A 20,192-nucleotide genomic window follows, 5' to 3' on the forward strand; every position below is an offset into this window, starting at 1 on the left:
GGATTCTCAGGTTCATTGTTCAACGTTTGTTGGGCACCTACCAAGCATGCAGGATGGTAGGTTGTGCTCCACGAAGGACCCTGACCTCCACGTGACCCCCACCCTACCTCTCCTCCCCTGGGATCCCTCTAGGAGTGACGTGGTGGCTCTGGCCATGGACAGATGGCTTTGTGCGAGGACTGAGGGCTGTTAGTGTGAAACCCAAGACCTGGCACCTTCAAGGCTGACTGGAAAGGTCCCAGAGCAGAGTGGGCCAGGCCGATGGCTCCACTGGACCCTGCAGCGGCCTCCAGGTCAGAGAAGAGCTGGGTTGAATTGCTTTAGGAATCTTGAGGTATAATAAAATGTGGAGGGAAGATTCCAGTAAGGCATGCCGCGGTCCCAGGCTGGGGAGTGGCCTGGGCGAGGGCCAGCCTGGAGGGCCGGGGCAGCCGGCAGCAGGGCCCAGCACAGAGTTCCTTTGCTCCCAGAGAAATGAGGCAAACAGACTTCAGAAGCTAAGTCTGCCACGAGCAGGAAGGGGACAGGGAAGCCCTTTCTCTCTTGGTTATTTTGAGACAAGGTGTTGATTGCAAAGTAGCTGAGCCTGGCCTTGAGGTCACCATCATCCTGCCTCGGAACGCTGGAATTACAGGCAGGGCTACCACAGCCCATTTAGAAAAGTTACTTATTTATTATTGTTATTTTTATGTGTTAATACTGGGGCTTTAACTTGAGTGTTGATTTTTAGCTTTTTATTTTTCTTTTTTCTTCCTCCTTCTCCTCCTCCTTTTTTTTTTTTTTGCCAGTCCTGGGCTTGAGCTCAGGGCCTGAGCACTGTCCTTGGACTTTCTCAAGGCTAGAGCTCTACCACTTGAGCCTCAGCACCACTTCCGGCTTTTTTCTATGTATGTGGTACTGAGGAATCAAACCCGGGTCTTCATGTGTGCTAGGCAAGCACTTTAACCACTAGGCCAAACTCCCGGCCCTCCTCCTTTTTTTTTGCCTGATCTGGGGTTTGAACTCAGATTGAACTCTGTCCCTGAGCCTCTCTACTCTCAAGGATAATGGTCTACCATTTGAGCCACAGCCCCACTTCTGGCTTTTTCTATTTATGTGATATTGAAGAATCGAACCCAGGCCCTCGAGCATGCTAGGCAAGTACTCTGCCACTGAGCCACATTCCCAGCCTCCCATAGCTTTTTCATCCAAAGCTGCCGCTCTACCACCTGAGCCACAGCTCAACTTTTGACTTTTTGGTGGTTAATTGGAGATAAAAAGCTCACAGACTTTCCTGCCCAAACTGACTTTGAACTGCGATCTTCAGATCTCAGCCTTCTGAGAAGATGCAATTATAGGCCCGAGCTACTATACCCACACTGGAAAACTCATTTTTTAAGTGAGGGTGTTTGCTGACAACCTGATATCAGTGTGGAGGTTTCCGAGTCCCTGCATTAAGGTGGCAGAAAGTCTGCTCCTCGAGCCTGGAAGCATTCCTGCAGCCAGAGAGCCTTCTTCCCACCCTTAGGCCTCACCCCAGGAGGAGCACCAGAAGCAGGGCCATGAGGCCCCCTGACTCCCCTCCCTCCCCGGGTTCCTGCTGCCCCATCAAATACATGGAAGATACTTTCTTTCCCAGATGGCATTGCAGGCCATGGATCACCTGGCAGTTTTGTGTCACCTCCCAGCAGATGCCATTTCTGGGATGCTGCTGTGCTGGCCCAGGGCCTAGAGCAGCTGACCAGAACACTCTGCTGCAAGCACCTACCCAGAAACCCCCAATGAGCCTGGTCTCAGCGCCCAGGAACCTTGGAGCACACCCCATCCTGTTGACTCCCGTGGGCAAGGCCTCTGTCTGCAGGCTTTCTCAGCTCAGGACATAAGTTTCTACGAGGAGGGAAAGCCAAGTAGGAAGGCTCAGATGGCAGGATGGTCCCTGAGGGCCATGTTCTAGAACAAAGCCTTGTCCAGAATGTTCTGCAGGACCATGGTCCTCCCTTTTCCTGCTGCCCTTTACCACTTCACCAGGCAGGTTCAGTGCCCAGTGAGTTCTTCTGCAGTGCCTGGGGGCCGGGCAGTGTCCTGGGTATGTGGGCTGCTCTGTGAGTCAGCGTGGAGGTTATAGCAGCATCCCGGGTGTGGGCTGCTCTGTGGGTCAGCGTGGGGGTGTTGTGGCAGTGTCCTGAGTATGGGGCTGTTCTGCCGGTCAGCATGGGGGCTGTGGCAGCGTCCTGGATGTGTGGGCTGCTCTGTGGGTCAGCGTGGGGGTTGTAGCAGTGTCTGGGTGTGTGGGCTGCTCTGTGGGTCAGCATGGGGGTCATGGCAGCGTCCTGGGTATGTGGGCTGCTCTGAGGGTGATGCCCTAAGGACAGAAAAGGGCTGCTGGTACTGGTGTCCAGGATTGGGCAGGTTGGGGGCAGGCATGAGGAGTTTGGGTTGGCATAGTCTTTGGGGTCTTGCTTGCCTCTGACAGCAAGCTTCAGCCTACTTCAGAAGAGGGGGTAAAGCCTGCCTGAGAGCCAGTCCTGAGACTTGAACTCAGGACCTGGATGATGGTCCAGAATTTTTTTTTTTTTTTTTTTGCTTAGGACTGGCATTCTACCACTTGAGCCACAACTCCATTTCTGGCATTGGGGGTAGTTAATTAGAGATAAGAGTCTTATGGACTTTCCTGCCCTGTTTGGCTTCAAATCACAATCCTCAGATCTCAGCCTCCTGAGTAGCTAGGATCACAGGCGTGAGCCATGGCACTTAGTTTTAGGCATGAGGCCTTTTTTTTTGTTGTTGTTAGATGTGTCGCTTGAATTCTGGGCCAGGGCGTTGTTCCTGAGCTCTTCAGCCCAAGGCTCCTGCTACCACTTTGTGCCACAGCTCCACTTACAGTGTTCTGGTGGTTAATTGCAGATAAGAGTCTCATGGACTTTTGTGCCCAGGCTGGCTTTGAACTGTGATCCTCAGATCTCAGCCTCCTGAGTAGCCACCAGCACCCAGCTGGCAGGAGGGTTCTATAGGCATGGAAAGGCTTCCATGTGGTGGGTCTTGACGATGGAGGCACGGAGACCCCAGTGCCTACCCTGAGCCCAGCGAGCTGTGGGCCTTACCTCACCCCTCACTGCCTCCTGTTGTTGCTGGCTATTGACTAACACAGGCCACATTGGAGCCAGGCACTACTGGCTCAAATCACCCCTCACTTGGGCCAGTGTGCCTGGAGTTTGGGCATGATGAGAAAGTGGAGCTTGAGTCAAACTGGGCCGTGATAAATGGAGGTCAAGGCTGTGCTTGAAGCCTGAAACAGGGCCTGCAGGAGATTTGCTTTCCGTTCCTGGCAGCCTGTCTACCTATCTCTTTGGAAGCTTTGTGTGAGAGTCTTGCATGTCCGCCATGCTTTCTAAACAACACAGTGAACAGACCCTGCATCTGTATTGAGAAGCTGCTCACGGTACTTTCTCAGTGTTAGAAGAGAGAGCAAAGAAACCAACTGATGCCTGTGCTTCTCAGCTCTTGGAGTCCATGACCATTAGTGGTTTAGAAAGACACAGGGTGACAGAGTATCTATGGCGGGCAGCAGGCCCTGGGGTGTCTGGCACCCCTGTCTGCGTCCTGCGGCTTTCCTAACAAATGGCAAACAGGACACAGGTATCTTCTCATAGCTGGATGCCACATGTCTGAGCTCAGCATCACTGGCTGGAAATCCCAGTGTGCCCAGGGCTGCCCAGGAACTCTGAGGGAGACTTAGCCTGACCATCAGCTTTTGGGGGCACCAGGTGTTGCTTAGCTTGTGGCCAAATCACTCTGATCACTTCATGGCAGTATCTTCAGCTCTTCCTACTTTATCCTTGCCCCTGTTCATGTGTGCGTGTGTGCATGCGTGAATGCGTGCGTACGTGTGTGTGTGTGTGTGTGTGTGTGTGTGTGTGTGTCTCCTTTCCAGGTTACTTACTGGGTCAGCTCTGTAGCTCAAGGTCTTTTTCTTTGTCACACTTTCTATGATACCCCTAGAATGACTGAGAACCCCATCCCTCCTTAGCAGATAGTGTCCCATTTCTTGCTGTGCAGTGGCCCTGGGGGCTGTGCTCCAGGCCCCTGGGGGTGAGGCATTGTCATTTACTCTCAAGGAAGACTGGGAACTGCACTCTCTATCGAGAATTTTGCTGCCTAAAGGGTAGGACTGGGTCCCTGCCCCAGGCAGGGTTGTGACGGAAGCTGCCGTGGACAGAGCTGAAAGGCCATTGCAGGGCCTGTGGCTTCCTCCTGGGGCTGACTGCGCCCTGTCTGGCTGTGCATGACTCACGTGGTCCTGTAGGCAGGGCTGACCATCTTAGAGTCCTCCAGGGAGCAGGAAATATTGTCCAGGGCCCATGGGGATCAGAGCAGGGTGGTAAATGCACATTTTATCTGAGAGTAGACTGGCGTGCAGACCAGGCAGGAAGGCTTCCTGGTGTGATTCTATCACACTATCAGCTTCTGTTTCAAGAGAAGCTGAAAATCAGTTATTTTCATAAACAGCCCGAGTTTGTGGCACTGGAATGAATACACATTTTATCTAACTAGAGATGGCATAGCACAGCCCCTCTCTCCACCATAGAGTTTTAAAAGCCCTTGAGACAGGGTCCCCGCCCCCCCCCGCCCCCGGGACCCTTGCTGTCGCCCTCCTACCTTCTCTGCTTAGTCCATCATCATATGTCTGGCTGGTGGGGAGCACTCCCCCTCCTCCCCAAGCCTGAGCCAGCATCCTCCAAGCCTCCAGATTGTCAGCCGGAAACAGCACCGAGTCCCCCAAGCTCAGCCAGTTCCCAAAGAGCTGCGCTGAGTCTGGGGAAATCACAGCCAGGGACAGGGTCCCTCCCTGGGGACCGTGAGACACACTGACTCATGTGTGGGAGAGGGAAATCTGCCAGGAAGTCTCAAGCCTGCTGGCGGGGCCTGAAGGGAAGAGGCTGGGGAGGGGACGGCATTTCCTTCTGAGACTTCAGGCAGCTACTCTTGGGGACCGGGGACCGGGACTTCAGAGTTCCACCTGGGCAGGTGTCAGGCACCATCTTGGAGCCCTCCTGCCAGGGGGAGTCCCATTACAGGACGCGGACGGCTGGACCGGGCAGGCAGAGAGGAGGGGAGACAGACGCTCAGGAACTAGGCTTGTGAACCACCGCTCACAGCCCAAGGAAATCGTAGCCTCCCAGCCTCGCTGGCCAGAGGGAGAGGAAAGGCTTTGGAAGCCGCCAGGAATTTGACTGCGAGTTGGTTTCCAAGAGCCTAAGTTAAACATCTCCAAGGGAATATTAAAAGGGAGAAGCAAGAGAGCCCGGCAGGCAGCGGGGGCTGGAGGGGGTGGAGAGAGACCGCGCTGCCACCGCCACCCGCCGGAAGCTGCACGCTGGACCCTGAAACCACTGCTCGCTCGCTCGCTCGCTCGCTCGCTCGCTCTTTTGGGAGGCCAGGCCCAGGTCCTCGCACGTGAGGGGACCCCATCACTGCAAGGCCCACCCTGGGCCCACTCTCCAACTTTTTTTTTAACGTCTCTTCTTTTGCTCCCTTCCCTCTCCTGGTTTGAAGAGACAACGCTACTTCAGTTTGGAGCTCAAACATATGACAAGCACATGGAAATGTGGTAATTTGGATGCATTCGTGATTGCAACAGATTGAAGAAATTACACAAGACAAAGAGGAGGAGGCAGAGAGAGGGAGGGCGCCGGGGGTGAGAAGGGGGGACGCCTCTGAACGGGGACGCCGGGACTCCGCCTGCTGCTAAATATATACATATATATATATATATCCATAGGAATGGAGAGAGACCGGATTACAGGTAGGCGGACGGCCAAAGTCCACTCTCCCCGTATCCCTGAACCCCTGCTCAGAGTCACAGGAATTGACACCCAAGGGTCTCCTGGACTCCCCATCCCCCCCCTTTTTTGGTAGAGATTTCTTCTGCTTTTGGCTGTTGTAAGTTTGTGGGATGGAATGTGGCTGCACAAATGAAGCCCCAAGTCTGGCTTTTATTTAAACTTGCCTCTCCTTGCCCTGGGCTGTGTCTTGTCGTTTTGCAAAGTTGTCATTGCATCTGTGACCACAGGGGTGTTGAGACCACCCCCCTCTTCCAAGGCAGGGTGGGGGGAGGCCCTGCGCCTCGGGCTTGGGGCTTGGGGCTTGGGGGGTGGCCTGGCACGTGCGTCCACCATGCCGGTGGGTTTGTGTCTGTCTTCAAGGAGTGCTTGGCCTGCTGCTTCCTGAAATAGCATTTCTGGGCAGCTGATTATAGAGTTGGGTCTACTGGGGCGGCAAATAGTGTGCGTGTACGCGTGTATGTGCACGCGTGTGTGTCTGCGCATGCATTCATTCCTGAAACCCCCTTGGAGCTGGTTCAGATGCAGGAGGCAGGGCAGGAATGGATATTGGAGAGGAAGGACTCTCCACACCACCTTAGCTACTGGGTTCAAAATGCCTTTCTCCCTGCCGTGTATTCAGCCCTCTGTCGCAGGCTGTGTGGACCGTGGTGACCATCAGTTGTTGCTGGTCATTCCTGTGACTGGGTGCCCTCTGTGCCTGGGACTGGAGGAATGCAGCCTTGGGGGTTGAGCCACGTTCTGGGCTTCTCAGATTCTGCAGTGTCTTTGGTGAGACTAAGCCTGGTGCCCTATGAATGCCAGTGGCCCTGCTCAGTGTGATCTGGGGTCTGGGTAGGGGAAGGAAGGCCTGTCTCTGGCCCCCCTCATACTTTGAGCTCCTTGGATTTCTGGTGTGACTGGGGAGGGGGAGGTGATCTGATGAGAAGCAGCCGCCTGCCACACTGTGGATGGGTCCTACTGGTTGCTCGGTAATGGGACAAGGGGTGACTCCTGTCATTGGGTGTGATGGTATGTTGGGTTACCCAAGCCAGGAGTCTTAGGGCAGAGGGTGCTGAGAAAAGACCCCTGGGCCTGAGCCAGGGAGCTGTCCTTGGAGCAGACCACCTCCATCGGGTCTGGCAACTCCTGGTCACTCCAGGGGTATGGATGGCCGGATCTGTGAGGCCTGGGGGTCCAGCCTTCATTTACTTACTTAGCCCAGCTGGAGACCCAGCTTTGGGCCTTAAGGATGCCAGACAAGCTCTGAACTCCAGTCCTAAGGTGGGTGGGCGGCCAGCAGGGCATCCTGAGAGCCAGGTGAGAGGCGCTCCCCACAGGGTTGGAGCAAGGATTTGGGACTTGGATCAGATCCTGTGAGCTTTCTTGTTTTGGTCATGGAGGCTTGAACTCAGGACCTGGGGACTCTCCCTGAGCTCTTCCATTCAATGCTGACATGCTACCAGTTAGAACCACAGCACCACTTCCAATTTTCTGGTGGTTCATTGGAGCTAGGAGTGTCAATGGCCTTTGCTGCCCTGGCTGGCTTTGAACCGAGATCCTCAGATCTCAGCCCCCTGAATAGCTAGGATTATAGCTGTGCCGCAAGTGCCCAGTTCATGTGTTTTCCATAAATGGAACGGAAGTCTTTGAGGACCACCAATTCCAGGCCATCACAATCAAGCTGATTGTGATCCTCCCCACTAGAGAGGACAGCACAGCCAGGGAAGATGTGGGAACTTTTCTTAGGATGATTGGGGTGAGAGACTGTCCCATTCCCTCCCTCTCTCCCTCCCACACTGCACATGGAAGCTAGGGCTTCCTGCATCCTAGGTAGTCCTTACCACCTCCAGAGCCACACCTCCAGCCCTTTTTATTCTTACCTTCTAGTGCAGGCTGGCCTCAAACTCCTGATCCTCCTTCCTCAGCCTCTTGACTGCTGGGATTAGAGGCACACACCAACACATCAGCATGATTGGTACTCTCCTAGGAAGTCCTCATTTGGATATGTTTTTATTTTAGTTTATAAGAACTTTTTCTCTTTTTTAATTTTTTTTTGTGTGGGGGGGGGTCATGGGACTTAAACCGGGACCTGGGGGCTGTCCCTGAGCTCTTCAGCTCAAGGCTACCTCCCTACCCTTGAGCCAAGCCCCACTTCCATTTTCTAGAGGTTAATTGGAGATAAGAGTCTTGGGTCCTTCTGTGCCTGGGCTGGCTTTGAACCTTGATCCTCAGATCTCAGCCTCCTGAGTAGCTAGGATGACAGGCGTGAGCCACTGCGGCCGGCTAAGAACTTTTTCTCTTAAAGCTCCATTATATAGCAGCTGGCTATACCAGGAAGAGTCTGCTTGGGTGAGGCATCCCTCCTCTTGCTCAGTTCATTGGGGTTAATTGTTGCCAAGCTCCCAAGCCCCATCCCAGGGGGACAAGCTCTTGTTCCAGCAGGCTGGATGATCCTAGGGAGGTCATTTGGTGGCCTGGGCCTCCATTTCCTTATCTGAAGAGGGTGCAGATTGCACCTGCCTCTCCCCAGAGCCCCCTTCCTTCCATGGCCTTCTGAGGTCACAGGGCCTGCTGGGCCTCACTGTGCAGCTGGGCACACTGGCTCAGGTCCTCTCAGCTCCTCTGCCCCTTATGGGGAGCCACACTTCTGCCCCACCCATGTACTATTGGCTGGGGGGCTGGGGCTCAGACAGAGGCCTGGCTGAACACATGCCCCACCCACCAGCCCTGAATGCATCTGGTCAAGCTGCTCCTGCCCCAAGGGCTGGTGAATGAGCAGGCCCAGCAGCTGCCCAGCGGCTGTCCAGGAGGGGAGATGGGAGGTGTGGCCCTGCTCTGGTGGCCCAGTGGGGTTTGCCAGCTTTGGGTGTGGGCAGCCCTTAGCTTGGCTCTTACCTAGATCCTCCAGCTCTCTGGGGCTATCACCTCCTCTGGGAAGGTGCTCTGGCTTGTCACTGGGCTCCATGAGTCAGAGCAGGCCAGGCCGTGGATGCCTCTCTTCTAGCCAAGGGCCAGGCTTTTTGTTGTTGTTATTGCTCTGGACTGGCTTTGTGGCTTTTGTAAATGAAGCAGTTTTATCTTGTTCCAAGAGCTTGTGTTTGAGCAGACTGAGAATCCTCAAGAAGGGAACTTTCCACTGGGGCAGCTGCTTACCGGGCCTTGCTGGCAGGGGTGAGAGCAGCCGGCCCAGCCTGTGAGTCGTAGGCCAGGAACGCTGAGCGTCAGTGCCCTGTCACTGCCCGACATGGGGTCCTGACGGGCCCAGCCAGACTGGCTGATGATTCAGTGAGGCTCAGAGCAAGGTCCAGCTCCCCCAGGGGGCCTTTGCCATGTCATGGGAGAGTTTGGGGTATCCCTGGAGGCTGGACCCCAATCTCACTGTCCATTTGGCCTCTCCTTGTCCCTGTGTTTCTGGATGGTCTTCACCCCTGGCTGGCCTGGTGCCTCCTCACCCTCCTTTCTGTGTTCTAGAGGTCTACTGTCTGAGTTCAGGGTGCTGGCAGACTAGACAGCCTGTCCCAAGCCTCTCTCCAGTGTCTGGTGGCTGTGGCAGTCTCCGCATTCCTTGGCTGATAGCCCTACACTCCAGTCTCTCCCTCCATGTCTCCCTCCCCTCCCCTCCCTTCCGGGGTCTCTCCCTCTCCGTGTTGCCAGGGGCCTCTCCCTACTTGTCACATGGGATCTCTCCCGCTCTTTCTGTGTAATAATGTAACATCCTGCTCCTGTGTGTTGAGGTAGTATGGGATGGCCTCCTGCTGTTTGGGAGTGTTCACCACTCTCTAGGAGCTTGGGGTACTCCGGGTTCTGTCTTGGAATAGTCAGGCTCCAGTGACTCATGTCTGCAACCCTAGCTAACTGCTGAGGGATGACTGTTCAAGACCAGCCTGGGCAGAAAAGTTCACATCTTCAAAATAACCAGCAGAAAGCTACACACTGAAAATAAGGATCCTAGCTACACATCACAAATATAGTACTAGCTACTTAGAAGGCTGAGATCCAGAGCATCTTTGTTTGAAGCCAGCCTGAATAGAAAAGTCCTAAAGACACCATCTCCCATCTCCCCTCCTGGACAGCCGCTGGGCAGCTGCTGGGCCTGCTCATTCACCAGCCCTTGGGGCAGGAGCAGCTTGACCAGACGCATTCAGGACTGGTGGGTGGGGCATGTGTCCAGCCAGGCCTCTGTCTGAGCCCCAGCCCCCCAGCCAATAGTACATGGGTGGGGCAGAAGTGTGGCTCCCCATAAGGGGCAGAGGAGCTGAGAGGACCTGAGCCAGTGTGCCCAGCTGCACAGTGAGGCCCAGCAGGCCCTGTGACCTCAGAAGGCCATGGAAGGAAGGGGGCTATGGGGGGAGGCAGGTGCAATCTGCTCCCTCTTCAGATAAGGAAATGGAGGCCCAGGCCACCAAATGACCCCCCCAGGATCATCGAGCCTGCTGGAACAATTAACCTCCAATTAATCTCCAATTAAGCAGCAAAAAGCCGAGCTGGAGATGTGGTTCAAGGGGTCAGAGCACCAAGTGTGAAGCATGAGCAAGCATGAGACGCCCGAGTTAAAAGTCCAGCAAAGGGCCGGAGTGTGACCTAATGGTAGAGTGCTTGCCTAGCATTCACAAAGACCTGGGTTTGATTCCTTGGTACCACAGACACAGAAAAAGCCAGAAGTGGTGCTGTGATTCAAGTGGTAGAGCTCTAGCCTTGAGAAAAAAAGCCCAAGGACAGTGCTCAGGCCCTGAGTTCAAGCCCCAGGACTGGCAAAAAGAAAAGTGTGAGTGGACAGGCATGTCAGAGGCTGCAAGATAGCAAGGGCCTTAAAGAGGGCGGGCTGCCAGAGGCTGCCATTGGGCTGGTGAAGGCCTTTTTTTTTTTTTTTTTTTTGCCAGTCCTGGGCTTAAGCTCAGGGCCTGAGCACTGTCCTTGGACTTTCTCAAGGCTAGAGCTCTACCACTTGAGCCTCAGCACCACGTCCAGCTTTTTTCTATGTATGTGGTACCTAGGAATCGAACCCGGGTCTTTGTACATGCTAGGCAAGCACTCTACCACTAAGCCAAACTCCCAGCCCTGGTGAAGGCTCTTTGATTGCTACATGGACCTGGGTGGTTGAAGAAGGAAGGCACTGGACGTTGACGTGGACCTTCGTCAAGGCCAGCCCCACCCTGCCCTGCCTTCCTCCTTCAGGCAAAGGCCTTTTGCGTGAGAGCCCAGAGGTGCTGGCTGTTGTGTGGTGTGCATGGCTGAGGGCATGGCGGTGGGGAGAGAGCCCTGGGGGCCTGGGCGCTCCAGGAAGGGTCACGGCATTGGAGGAGGCACCCTGCCCTGAGTCCCACCCCACTGTGTCTTGTGGAGTACTGGAAGCCAGACAGGGTGACACCCAGTTCCTGGCCGCGTCTCTGCCCTGTGCCAGAGCTGGGGTCTGGTGCTTGGGGTTTGCGTCTGCCCATTGGTTTCTCCCCAGCTTTGGGCTCTAACTCTGGGGACAATGTGATGGTCTCTTGTGACCCTGCGAGCTAGAGGCTGAGTCAGAACCTCCCTCCCATGACCAGAGCCCTGGCCAGGGTTAAAGGCTTCCCACACAGTCCTGGGGAGAGGCAAGTGGAAGGACTGAGCTCTCCAGTCCCAGAGGGCCAGGGGTGGGGCATCCACCGCCCTACCCACTCTCAGGCTGCATCCTTCCCGCCATCCTGCCCTCCATCAGCCCGCCATCTACCTTCCCATTCTCCTTTATCTCTTCTTCAGAGCGGAAGCTATTTGCTCCTCCTGTAAGCCATGCCAGGAGGATGGGGCATGGGCAGGGCATTCTAGGGGTTCCCAGAAGGACTGTGACCTCGCCTCTAGTCTCCCCTGTTGACTTGGAGACTACAGATGGCCCAGGAGCAGCGCAGGGCCACCCCATGTGGTAGAGTTGATACAGGAAGGAAGGGGCCATGGACTCCTGCTGGCTGGGGGTCCCCTTGGGGCGGACATCACCTCCTCAGTTTCGGGGCCTGCGCTTAGGGGCTCAGCCAGGCCTTTGTATAGCCTTTTTGTGCATTTCTTCTCACATGGAAAGGGCAGGGACCAGGTGTATGTGGCGGGGGAGGGGGGGGAGTGGGGACGGACAAGGAGAATTTGGGAGCCTCTTTAATAAATTGGAAGGCTGCGTACCCCACCCTGCAGTCCACCCTGCAATGTCCGGAGGGCTCCACTCCCGGGGCCTTGCCTGCTTCTTGGTGGACAACACCTGCAGCATTGGGCAAGAAGCATCAGGGTCCTTGTCCTGGAGCTCCCCTTTCCATGGCCTTGCCGTTCTGCGGTTACTTCTGTCCCTTCCTCCATCTCCTGGCACTGCGTGGTCACTTCCAGCCCCCTCCCTCACCTCCTGACTGCCCCCAATCCTCACTCTGGAAGGCCTTAGTGTGGCCTGGTCTGTCCAGGACCAGAGAATGATTGACATGGGATTAAGATGTAGCTCAGTGGCAAAGCATTTGCTAGCAAGCACTGTCCTGGGCTTGATCCCCAGTATCAAAAGAGAAAATTCTCCCTCCCTCCCTTTCTCTTTTTCTCTGTATGCACGTGTGTGCGCGCGCGCGCGCGCGCGCGCGTGCGCGCACACACACACACACACACACACACACACACACACACACACACACACAGAGCAATAGAACAGTTGATAGATTGGTCACATCTTCAATGTGTCCAGGCCCTGATGGTGCCCTGTCTGAAGGAAAGGAAGGGGCTGGAGGCTGGAGTTCCTTTAGGGGAGGAAGGGGTCTTGCCTTCCGCTGGAAGAGAAAGACCTGTCATTTTGCAGGCAGTCAATTCCCATGCATGAGCACCCCCCTGATTGGCTGTGGAAAACAGGGTGTACCTTGAAGGGTGTTTTCCAGGGCCCCAGACCAAAGGTGTGGGAGCCGGTACAGAGTGTGCATTCTCCAGCAGGGGGCAGTGCAAGCCCTCAAGAATGGCGCACCTGGCCTTGTGATTTCCCTGGAGGAGAAGGAAATGGGGAGAGGGGAGGAATTGGGAGAGAAGAGAAGGGCAAAAGGAACTTCTTCCCATGGCATAGGTGGACTGCCAGCCTTCGGGACTGGCGCAGTCAGAGCTGGAGGCTCAGGGGAGCAGCAGCGAGGGTCTCGGATACCTCCCCCACTTAATAATTTATTTTTTCATGTTTTGAGTTTGTGCAAACAAACTTCACACATAAGAAAGAGATGACCAGAGCCCCTCTTATCCCCACTCAGCCTCTGTGGTGACCAGGGCTTCCTGTATCCACCCCTCTGCCCACCGATCATCGTACTCCTTTGGGATGCATTTCTTGGCCTGCCTGTGATCCATGGCTGTGTCATGAGATTCGCAGATGCTTGGTGTGCTGGGCTATCTCCAGACTTATTTATATTTGGTTGCACTTAGTTTTGAAATCAGGGCCTTGTACTCGCTAGGCAGGCTCTTTACCACTTGGGCTTTAGCTATTTATTTTCAGATATTTTTGCCTGGACTGAGATTCTCCTACTTCTGCCTCGGCCATAGCAGGGATTACAGAAGTGTGTCACCATACGTAGGTATTATTGATTGAGATGTGGTTTTTCTAACTGGTCCCTCCCATCCCCTGCTGACTTTAAACATTAATCCTCCCAATTTCCATCCATCTCCTGAGTAGCTGGGATTACAGGCGTGAGCCACCATGCCTGGCAGAGTTCATGCTTATTCTGCTCACAAGTCTGTAAGGATAAAGCCCTGTAATAAACATCCTCATCATTTCTCTTTTATGGGTAAATGCTTCCATTTTTCTTGTACAGAAGAATTGCTGAGCCTACAATAAGTCCAACTTGAATTCTGAGAGGCACAGGCTGAGCTGTGCAGCAGGAGAGGTACCCTGGGGTCCTCTAGCGGTATGCACTGGGCCAGTACTCCTTGCCAACATTTGGTGCTGTCCCACTTAGGTTTTAGTCATTCGTGGGCGTGTGGTGACATTGTGTGACAGCTCCGACTTGCATTGCTCAGTGGTGAGTGCATTTCCATGTACTTACCAGCTAGTCTTAGGTTTCTTCTTTGCAAAGTATCTTTTCAAAGTATCTATTGCTCATTTCAAACTCATTTGGACAGCTTGACTTGCCCTTATTCTTTCTGGATACTGGTCTTTTGTCTGCTACAGTGTGTGTCTGTGTGTAGAGAGATAGAAACATTATGGATTTTACTGTCTGGGCTGGATTTGAACCATAATCCTCAGATCTCAGCTTCTTGAGTAGCTGGTATTATTGGCGTGAGCCACTGGCACCTAACTCTATGTGTTCTTTATAGGAAACCTTTGCTTATACCAAGCTGCAAAGATATTTGCAGTGTTTTCATCTGGTCAGTTTATAGTTACAACTTTTATGAGGTGTGGGGTGGGGTCAGGATTCATTCATTTTGTTACCATTGTCTTTTTGTTTGTTTTGTTGCCAGTCCTAAGGCTTGAACTAATGACCTGGGGTCTGTCCGGGAGCCTTTTTGTACTTAAGGATGCCCTATCACCTGAGCCGCTGCATCACATGTGGCTTTCTCTTAGTAATTTATTGGAGATAAAAATCTCAGGGAGACTTTTCTGTCTTATCTGGTTTTGAACCCTGATCCTCAGATCTCAGCCTCTTCACTGTCTAAGATGACAGGCATGAGCCACAACACCTGGCTATTAGTGTTGTTTTAGGTGTATCTGGCTCTCCAGGCCACTTACTAGAAAGACTTTTCCCCTTTGGATTGATTTGAGCACTTTTTGTTGAAAATCAGTTGAAGGAAGCTAGTGCTGCATGTCTATAATCCCAGCATTTGAGAGGCTAAGGCTAAAGACTATGAGCTCAAGGCCAGCTGATTTTGTCTGAAGAAAGGAAGATAAAGCCGGGTGGCTCCTGCCTGTAATCCTAGCTACTCTGCAGGCTGAGATCTGAGGCCCAAGGTTCAGAGATAGCCCGGGCACAAAAGGACCTGAGACTTTTCTCTTCAGTTAACCTCTACAAAAGGGAAATGGAGCTTGGCTCAAGGGTAGGGCTCATAGCCTTGAGCTGAAGAGCTCAGGGACAAGGTCCAGGCCCAGGGGTAGAGTGGTAACCTTGAGCTGAAGAGCTCAGGTACAGCACTCAGGCCGAGTTCAAGCCACATGACCATCCTCCTCACACACAAACACAAAAGAAAAGATAAACTTCAGATATATACTTATATTCAAACTTAACTTTCTATTGATTTGTGCTTTTTTTTTTAAGTAGGAGAATCAAAGTCTGAGGTTGCACATGAACAAAATTTCCAGGTGTGTGTGTGTGTGTGTGTGTGTGTGTGTGTGTGTGCACACGTTTGCTGGTACTGCAGCTTAAACTCAGGGCCTGGAAGATGTCCCTTAGCTTGTGTGCTCAGGGTTCATGTTTTACAGCTCCACTTCCAGCTTTGTGGTTATTTGCAGATAAGAGTCTCACAGATCTTTCTTCCTGGGCTGGCTTTTTTTTTTTCCTTCTTTCTTGGTACTGTTGGGTGGTGTTATCCTTTTGGGGTTCTGTGGAGACGTTACTATTGTCCTGATTGCTTCAGTCATAGGCCACTGTGGATGAAATTAACCCTTTGGGTAGTTTGTCACCAGGGTCAGTTAAGGGTTCCTTTTGGTCTGGGGCTCAAGTGGGCAGAGTACAGTCACAGCATTGACCACAGAACAAAACCCTGAACATGCTACCTTCAAGTTGCTGTTGAAACGGCTGATGTGGTTGCAGTTTCCTGCCCGGGACACCCACGTAGGTAGAAGGAAGGAAGTGACGGGGATCAGGACAAAAATCAAGGAAGTGGAAACTGAGAGAAAAAAAAAATAAGGTCGAAAATTGGTTCTCTAAAGTGATTTACAGCCTGATAACTTTCTGGTGAGGTTGATGAGATTGGAGGGGCAGAACCAGTCCTCAGGGAGGACTGCGGAGAAATGAAGCTGCCCTCGGGGCCCTGTGTGCATGAGAGTAACTCAGCCAGACAACCTAGAACAGTCACCGAACAGTTGACAAACGTGGTGAACAAAACTCAGTTTACTAGCCAGCTGTGCTGCTGGTGCACAGCTGTAACCCCAGCAAGCAGGAGGCGGAGGCAGCAAGAGGGTGAGACAGGGTCTTAAAAGAAAACAAGAAAAAAATCATACAGCGTACAGAAAATTAACACAGAAGTTTTTTTTTTTTGCCAGTCCTGGGCCTTGAACTCAGGGCCTAAGCACTGTTCTTGGGTTTTCTCAAGGCTAGAGCTCTACCACTTGAGCCACAGCACCATTTCTGGCTTTTTCTATGTATATGTGGTGCCAAGGAATTGAACCCAGCTCTTCGTGCGTGCTAGGCAAGCACTCTACCAGTAGGCCAAACCCCCGGTCCACTGTTTTGTCTTTTTTTTTTTTTTTTTTTGCCAGTCCTGGGCTTGAGCTCAGGGCCTGAGCACTGTCCTTGGACTTTATCAAGGCTAGAGCTCTACCACTTGAGCCTCAGCACCACTTCCAGCTTTTTTCTATGTATGTGGTACCGAGGAATTGAACCAGGGTCTTCGTGCATGCAAGGCAAGCACTCTACCACTAGGCCAAACTCCTGGTCCCTGTTTTGTCTTATTTTTAAGGAACAAAACAGACTACTTCTTACTATATATCTAAAATTGATTTGTCAGGCACCAGTGGCTCATGTCTGTAGTTCTAGCTATTCAGAAGGCTGACATTTGAGGATGTTGGTTCAAGGCCAGGACAGGAAGTTAGGCGAATCTTATCTCCAATTATGTACCAAAACAGCCAGAAGTGGAACTGTGACTCAAGTGATAGAGCACTAGCCTTGAGCGAAACAAAAACAAAAACAGAAACCCAATGACCGAAAACTAAGGACAATGCTCCAGCCTTGAATTCAAACCCCAGCACTTGTATCAAAAGCAAAATAACCGTGGCAGTATCTGTGGCCTGTTTCTGTGGCTTCTGATGAGAGTGCATTAGGCATTGCTCCTGCCAGAGTCCTGGCTCCCCCTGGCTGCCAGGTTTGGTGGCTCCATGGCTGCCCTCAGAGGAAAGGCCTCAAGCATAGAAACCCAGCCACCCAGCTCCTCTTTTGTGAGGAGGCCACTGGGAGGCCCTGTGGTGGGTGTTGGTGACATATTCGCCCTAAAGTCACCTATGGCCCCTGGAGAACCAGCCTGGCAGCTGCTGCTTCCTAAAGACTCTGAGCGGGCAGATGGTCAGTGGAACCCGAGGCCCAAAACCCCCCCTACCTAGAGCTCACTGGGTCTGTGTCACATCCACAGAGGCCAGAACAGAGAAGGGCCTGGTCCTCATGCAGTGGAGTATGTAGTCATCTAGACCAGTGCACAACCTGCAGCTGGCCTGGGGGCTACATTCCAGCACCCCTGGCTCCCCATGGCTGCCTTTTGTCCTCCGTGGTGTGGAGCACCAGGCCTGTTCAATCTTCAGACAGAACCTCTGGAACCCACCTGAGGGGCCGGGTAGGGCAGGGCTGTGCTCCTTCCTGTTCATCCCAGAGCCCTGGGGCCAGTCCTTGAGATGGAGGGGCAGTGGTTCAGGCTGGGACCCCTGGGGTCCCTTGAAAGGCCACGGGTTTGCTGGACTGCCTCCGCCAGGTGCCCGGCCTCTGTGTGGCTCTGTTGTGTCTTCTCCTGGTAGCATTTGACAGTGTGTGCTCCAGCGAGGAAAGCTGATTGCTGGAAGGAGGCCTGTTCTTCCCTAGCTTCTGTATGTGCGTGCGTGTGTGCGTGTGTGCGTGTGTATGCACATGTAGCCTCTATAGAGGAAATGATTCATACCCTGTACAAAGCTAGGGTCAGCAGGAACGGCAGTGCAGGGTGGAAGGAGAGAGGAGAGGAAGCGGATTGGGGAGAGGCTGGGAACAGAGGATGCAAGGACAGGCGCCTCCCACGCTCCGAGGGCCAATGGAGGTGAGCCGGGCCTGGGACAGATGGGAACAAATATCCCTGGTTCTGTCTCCTTTCCCAAAGCCCAGAGCCCCACGGGATGAGAGGGAAAGGACGTGTGTGTGTGTGTGTGTGTGTGTGTGTGTGTGTGTGTGTGTGTGTGTGTGTGTGTGTGTGTGTGTGTAGTGTGCCTGTACATGCATGGATGCATGGAGGTAATGGCTCTCTTGCTGTCTTCCTGGCCACTAGGTCCCCACCCTGCTCTAGGGAACTCACGGAGGGCCATGCTTGCTAGTGCATGGGTGTACACACACACACACACACACACTCTTACTCTGGGCATTGTTGCCAGGGGCCAGCACCTCTGTTGGCTGTACCTAGGCCGGCAGGAAACTGGCTCTGGGAAAGTGTGGGCTGCACCTCTGGCACGGAGCCACATTCAAGTGTGTGTTGCAAAGCAGTCAAGGCAGTGGCGTGGGGGAGGCGCACGGCAGGTTTGGACCCGAACAGAGTGCCCTGGTAGTGGCAGTGAGGCTAAGGAGCTCTGGCCTTCGGGTCTGGGGGACCTGGAGGCTCAGCGGTATACCCAGGGGTCTCTCAGAGCCTGCCATGCCCTCTTCCTCATAGGCTGTCACCAGTGGGAAGGCTGACTTCAGAGCAGCTCTGGCTCTGCCTCTCAGCTCTTGGCCAAGAAGGTTCTATGCCAACAGCCTGGGACAATGGCAGCCCTGACCCTCCCAGCTGACTCCATGGCTGAGCCATGAAGTGGACCTGGGAAACCTCTTACTTAAAACCTGGACTTTGCTGGGTGCCAGTGGCTCATGCTTGGCATCCTAGCTGCTCAGGAGGCTGGGATCTGAGGATCCCAGTTCAAAGCCAGCCCAAAAGGGAAGTCTGTGAGACTCATCTCCAGTTAGCCACCAGAAAACCGGAAGTGGCACGATGGCTCATGGTGCTAGAGTGCTAGCCTTGAGCAAGAAAAGCTAAGGTGCAGCACCCAGGGCCATAGTTCAAGCCCTAGTACCAGAAAAAAAAAAAGATTTTAAAAAAAGCAAATGATTCCTCAAAAAGCAAGGAAAAGGTGAATGCGTTTAATTGGAGTGATAAAGTAAATATCTGAGATTTATTGTAAGCTGGCTATGACTTCAGGGGCAGTTGGGCAGTGCCTGGGAATGGAGAGTCAGGCCTCACTGCAGTCTGGAGAGCTCCGTCCTGAGCACTCCAGCTAGAGCTGCTCCTTGCCCGTGGGCTCTGTGACAACTGGACCGCACACACCAAGCACCAGGGTGCCTTCCCTGGATGCAGTTCTCCTCCCATCCCTCCCCCTCTCCCCTGCGGTGCCCTCTGCAGAGCTCAGTCCTAAGGGAGGGTGGAGGTGAATGGGGGGGGTCCTAGGAAGGAGGTGCAGCCCCGGGATATGGGACTATGTGGGGAGGGGACTATGGGAGGACTGTGGAAGGGTGCTGGGGGCTGCAGAAGGGCTGTGGTTTAGTGAATGCACATGTAGTTAAATATGGGTAAGAACACACACACGTGTGGGGGGGCATGTGTGTGTACATGTATATATATGCAAGAAAACAGCAAAAGAAGCGTCTGTAGGCTTCCATTGTCCAGGGCTGAGCCCCCACTCAGGGCACCTGGCACAGGCTTGGGATCAGCTGCTCCTCTTTGCTCTCAGGGGATTGCATTGGAATGGTGCTGGAGAATGTCAGCCACGCAGGCCATGCTCACAGCAAGTCCGGCTGTTTCAAGCATGGTTCTTAGTTCTGTGTGGTGTGTGTGTGTGTGTGTGTGTGTGTGTGTGTGTGTGTGTCTGTGTCTGTGTCTGTGTCTGTGTGTCTGTGTGTACTGAGCCTTGAACTTAGGGCCAGGGCACTGCCCCTGAGCCTTTTTGTTCAAGGTTGGCATGCTACCATTTGAGCCTTATCTCCACTTCTGGCTTCTGGCTAATTAATTGGCAATGAGTCGCACAGACTTTCCTGCCTGGGCTGGCATTGAACTATAATCCCCAATCTCAACCTCTTGAGTCGCTAGGATGACAGGTGTGAGCCAGTTTTGTTTTAAACCAGATATAGTTCTCATCTCTTCAGTTCCTAATGATGACTATGAATTGGATAATTCCTCAGTTCATGGACCAGAGAGCTGGGCTCTAGGGATGAAAGGAGATTTGCCCACGGCCTACGTGACTTCCCTTACACACACGTGTAGCTCTTACTCCACAGTATGGTTTCCCCTCTCACATGAAGCCCTGGCACTGAAGAAGGTGCTAGCAGCCTCATCCTCGGGTGGTCTGGCTCAGCTCCCAGGAGCTGGGTTTATTCAAGGGCCCAGTCTGGAGCCCCACTCTTGGCTAGAAGGAGAACCCACACTTTCTGGGGTTGCTGGACCGGTGTCTCCCCCACCCCACCCTCACCAGTGCCTATAGCACCACTCCACCACTCTGCACTCCCACAGCCCCGGGCAGCTGTCTGGAAGGGGTGATACCTGCTGGGCCATTTCTCTTCCAGCTGAGGGGCCCCGGGCTCC

At 53.5% G+C, this 20,192-nt stretch overlaps 1 protein-coding gene across 2 annotated transcripts in view; it reads left to right on the plus strand.

Moving 5' to 3' along the window:
- The window catches only part of Septin9 (septin 9), a 134,927-nt gene that overhangs the window by 19,938 nt on the left and 94,797 nt on the right, over positions 1 to 20,192 (plus strand). The window contains exon 1 of one of the 2 annotated variants that reach the window (XM_090350408.1): positions 5,432 to 5,782. The exons of the other annotated variant lie outside the window; for it this stretch is intronic. Within the exon in view, the coding sequence (XP_090206534.1) occupies positions 5,761 to 5,782 (22 nt within the window). The 5' untranslated portion in view covers positions 5,432 to 5,760. Of the gene's footprint in view, positions 1 to 5,431; positions 5,783 to 20,192 lie in introns of those variants that run through there. 2 annotated transcript variants of the gene reach the window in all.

The sequence above is a fragment of the Megascapheus bottae genome, chromosome 17 (genome assembly GCF_031878675.1).
Source record: "Megascapheus bottae isolate mThoBot1 chromosome 17, mThoBot2.hap1, whole genome shotgun sequence".
Lineage (NCBI taxonomy): Eukaryota > Metazoa > Chordata > Mammalia > Rodentia > Geomyidae > Megascapheus > Megascapheus bottae.